The following is a 4,567-nucleotide window of genomic DNA, read 5'->3' as shown; positions in this document are numbered from 1 at the left end:
AGGGGGAGGGGGAGAGAGAGGTACCGACGTCGGAAGGAGCCTGCTCAGATCTGTGGTCGTCTTCGACAGCAGCCCCACCCGGTTATTCTTCTTCCACTTCTTCGCCGCACAACCCTCGCTGCTTTGTGTACCATTGACATCAAGCGTACGATGGGAGTATAAGAACGAGCGGCATCTGCGGGGACGGAGTGCGGCAGGAGGCGACCCGTGCGGAGGAGCAACCTGAGTTGGTTGCATGGGAGGGATATTCAATTGGCGGGTAGGGAGGAATTAGAGTGGAATGATTGATTAGTGGGATGCATGTGCGCTCAATGTGGTTGGTGGCTTGGTGCTTAACATTGGGATGTTTTCGACTGTCAGATAGTGTGGATAGACGGTCGAGATTGTTTGGATCTGCCATCACTCGTGCTTTCAATACATATATATAACATAAGTGAAAATTAAACTTTACCTCTTATATTGATCAGTGACTCCTCCACGTTTCGGAGTCGAACATGCCAAAGAGATGGAGAAGATGTACCTAGCATGCGGGAAGCTTTGTTGTTTGGCTCCAGCCGTGCCATCTTATTCCAGTTGCTTTATGCTTAGTAATGTCATCTTTTCCTGAAAGATTGTGCCTACATGCTTAGTAGTACTCCCTCTAAAGTTAGTATAAAATTATGTCATCTATTTTAAAACGGAGGGAGTAATTTTTTTGGGCATTTATTGTGCTTAGTGATTTTAACAACCCAGAAAAAGTAAAAAATTAAATTGACGGGCTGTTGTAGGCCAGCTTCAGCTTTTGCATTGCTGTCCACCAAAAGGCAAAAGGCCTGCAAGGAGGCCTAGCACCCGGCCGGCCTGGCCAACGATTTGACGTGAACGCGGGCCAATATCAAAGCTGCAAACCTGAGCTTGTGACCAGCCTTTTTCAAAAGGTAATTTGGGATTATTACTTAACATAACATGATTGTCTCAAAAAAACTTAACATAACATGATTCCCTTAAAAAAAATCTTAACATGAAGTCCACACGATATTGTCAACCAAAATACATCCGTGCCAAATCAGTGCAAGTCGCAACTGTTGGTGTTTTCAAAGTTTTGTTTTGTGAACCTCACTACGCAGTTGTCAGAAAATGTTTTTCCCCGTTGATTTTTTCTTGATTTTTTTTAAAAGGTAAGACTGAATATCCAAAAGTTTTTTTTTCTTGATTTAAAAAAAGGCAAAACTGAATATTCAAACTAGGGTTTGAGATGAGATCGTTTGTTGAAGATGTTGATGAAGATTGACCTTCCAAAGATGATAGGGTTGTTGGTGATGACGATGGCTTCGATTTCCTCCTTCCGAAGGGAATTTTCCCCGGCAGAATCGCTTCACAGGAGGGCAAAAGTGCCCCTGCCCAAATTCGGCCTCGAGACGGCGGCGTTCCTCCTGAAAGTCCTCTCTTTATTCTGCTCTTGGATCCTTCCATCTCTCATGCCGAAAATCAAGTATGTGATCAAGCAAAGGTGACAGAGATTGGGCTCCGTACGGTGTGCTTCTCGGACACCCACCGCAGCGCACCCTGCACCGCCCTCGTAGCACTCTGCCTCGGCCACAAGTATACCGAGAAAGTCAGCTCCTGGCCCTCCTCGACGAAATCAAGCTCCCTCGGAAATACGTCCATGCTTACGGCGCTGCTCGGCATGTCGATCGCCGCGTAGTACACCGAAGGCACCTCCCCGACGTTCTTCACCTTGCGCCTGACGACCACGGGCGCAGTTGAATTCCAGGAAGCTGGGAAAGCGACCGAGATCGAAGGGTAATTCAGCAGGCGGTCGCTGATGACGACGGTGGTCAAGCAGTCAATCGGCCGGCGCGCGATCACCGAGACCTGCTGGCTCGTGTACATGCTACAGAGGTAGCCGACGTAATCCTCGGGGGTGATGTCGTAGACTAGGCCAGGGTCAGCAGCCTTCATTGGGTTGACGTGTCCGGCGCCGGTGGCGAAGAGGTTGGCCACCACACGCTGCTCGTTGAGTATGGGATTGCCGGAGCGGTCGGTGATGTCGGCTGTCGTCATCATTGCCGACTTGATCGCCGCCGGTGACCAGTCCGGGCGCTTGCTCTTGATCAAAGCGGCGATGCCGGCAAGGTGCGGTGTGGACATGGATGTGCCGGAGATGATGTTGAAGGTCGGCCCAGGGAGGACCGGCGCCGACGGTGGGCCGACCTGAAACGGCCATGCCGCGAGCACGTTCACTCCGGGGCCCGTGATGTCGGGCTTCAGAATGCCAGTGCTCTGACGGTTAGGCCCCCGAGACGAGAAGAACACGATCGACGGAGCAGGTGACGTGCCGAGTAATGTACCCCTGAAGCCCATACGCGCCATCGGGTTCGCCGTGGAGTTAAGGTAGGATTTGATGGCTGCGGTCGCGAGGTAGTCGACGCTCGACGCCGGGAGGATGTTCTCCTGGGCTAACTTGTCGTACCCTCGGAAAAACGGGCTCGCCAAGATCATGGCGACGCCGCCGGCACTCTCCACCACCTCACCTTGGTTGATCACCGAGATGTTTTTCGTGAGTTCACACAGCACTATCTTGCCCTTGACGTCGAAGCCGTCCAGACTGCCGTTTCCGCAGAACTCGGCGAATGGCTTCCCACTCGCGCCCGCATAGACCAACGGGCAGAAGCCAACGTTTGGCTGGTATAGCGACTCGCCGTGGAAATACGCACCGTTCCCCAGCTGCACGGTCGAACGAATCGAGCGGTCCATGGTACTCGCGGCGACGGTGAGCATCCATGGAGCCTCGTTTATCACGGTGCTCTCTCCCGGGCCGGAGTTGCCAGCAGCCATGCTCACAAAAATGCCCTTCTCCATGGCGCCGAACGTCCCGACGGCCATAGGGTTTAGGTGAAAGGGCACCGACGGCCCGCCGAGAGACATGGAGATGACGTCGCAGCCGTCGCCCACGGCGGCGTCAATGCCAGCCAGTATGTCGGCATCCTCGCAGTCTACAAAAACTTTTCCGTAGCACACCTTGTACATGGCGATGTGCGCGCGGACTGCCATCCCGGCGGCGGTGCCCCATGCGTGGCCGAGCACGTTAGCGCCCGGCACGACCGCCCCAGCGGCGGTGCTTGCCGTGTGAGTCCCGTGCCCAAACTCATCGACCGGCGGCACCCGCGCGGAAGTGCCGTTCGGGCCGTTGAGGGCGGCGACCATGTTGCGCGCGCCGATGAGCTTATTGTTGCACGAGGTGCCGCTGAAGTCGCAGCGCCCCTTCCACTTGGCCGGCGGCGGCGGCATGCCTTCGTCGCTGAAGGACGGGTGGTCCGGGAAGATGCCGGTGTCGATCACACCGACGATGACCCCGGCGCCGAACTCCGACGTGTAGTTCCGCCGCCCCTGCTCGACGTTCAGCCCCAGGAACTCGGGCGTGTGCGTCGTCAGCGTCGTGTACGTCCGGGCACGGGTCGCGCTGAGGAACCCCGGCATGGCGGACAACGCCTCAAGCTCACGCCGCGTCAGCCGGGCCGCGAACCCGCTCGCGACGTGGTGGTACGCGTGCACGAGCCGGCCATGGTCCGGGAGGAACGAGTGGTACCACGCCTTCCGGCCGTCCGCGGTGCCGAACACGCGGTTCTCCTCTGCTTGCACGTGGACGATGTACGTGCTGAGCTCGCCGCCGGTTGCCTCGGCAGCGATCGCGAGGAGAAGGAACGGAAGAAGAGAGAGCAAGGATAGCCTTGTGGTTTCCATGGCTTTTCTTGCTTGAGATGTTGTTCGTGTGGGAGCATATATACTACGTACGTGCTAGGATCCTGTCACAGTGTCCAATAGATTGCTCCAAATGCCAGCTTCGTGAATGCGATGCCTGGTTAACCAACGAAATGGGGGCGATACGAACAATGGGCGTTGATTATTTTGCATGCGAATCGGGAGTGGGGCTGCAGGCTGGCAGCCTCCCTTGACGTTTACCTTCGATCAAGACGAAGCATATCCAGTGAGAAGCATCAGGATAAAGTATAGTTAACATGCGCAAAATTTTGATTTAAAACACGATAATTTGTTGTTTTTTGTTGTTTGTGTCTAAAATGTTAGAAATAGCAACTTGATATTATCAGGAGACAAAAGCCATGATATATACATGTACAGGAGGCTGTATACCGAAGAGCAATAACATGGTCCTACGAAGAAAACATCAACACCAATATGCTTGGTAAGCTCATGCATCACTGGGTCCCGCGCAATACTGATAGCACAAGTATATCTGACAAGAGTGTAGTAGGTGTAGTAACAGTAACACCAAAATCCTCAAGTAATCAGCGTAACCAAGTCACCTCTGCCGTGAGAAGAGTCATAGCTCATAACTCAACCTCTGCACTCGAACGAGAAACTGCAGTCTGTTTCTTCGTCTTCCAGGCAATAAGAGAACCACCAAAAAAAACACAGTAAGCAGAAAGTGAACGGCGATCTGAAGAATCACTAGGCCGGGTAGCATCCGAATAGGCCTGGATCTGTAACGAGCCGGAACGAGGAAAGAAGAGACGGAGCTACAACATATTTTGTATGACAAAAAAAATTATGGATTAGATTTTTTTAA

The 4,567-nt window shown here is 53.3% G+C and overlaps 1 protein-coding gene across 1 annotated transcript; it reads right to left on the bottom strand.

Moving 5' to 3' along the window:
• Positions 1-1,479: 1,479 nt before the first annotated feature.
• Positions 1,480-3,723, bottom strand: LOC119356103 (subtilisin-like protease 1). Its single transcript, XM_037623009.1, has one exon. It carries the CDS (start codon positions 3,721-3,723, stop codon positions 1,480-1,482), a length of 2,244 nt encoding a protein of 747 aa, XP_037478906.1.
• Between the last annotated feature and the right edge of the window lie 844 nt (positions 3,724-4,567).

The sequence above is a fragment of the Triticum dicoccoides genome, chromosome 2A, assembly GCF_002162155.2.
Source record: "Triticum dicoccoides isolate Atlit2015 ecotype Zavitan chromosome 2A, WEW_v2.0, whole genome shotgun sequence".
In the NCBI taxonomy this organism is placed as follows: Eukaryota; Viridiplantae; Streptophyta; class Magnoliopsida; order Poales; family Poaceae; genus Triticum; species Triticum dicoccoides.
This window is presented reverse-complemented; position numbering and strand designations above follow the sequence as displayed.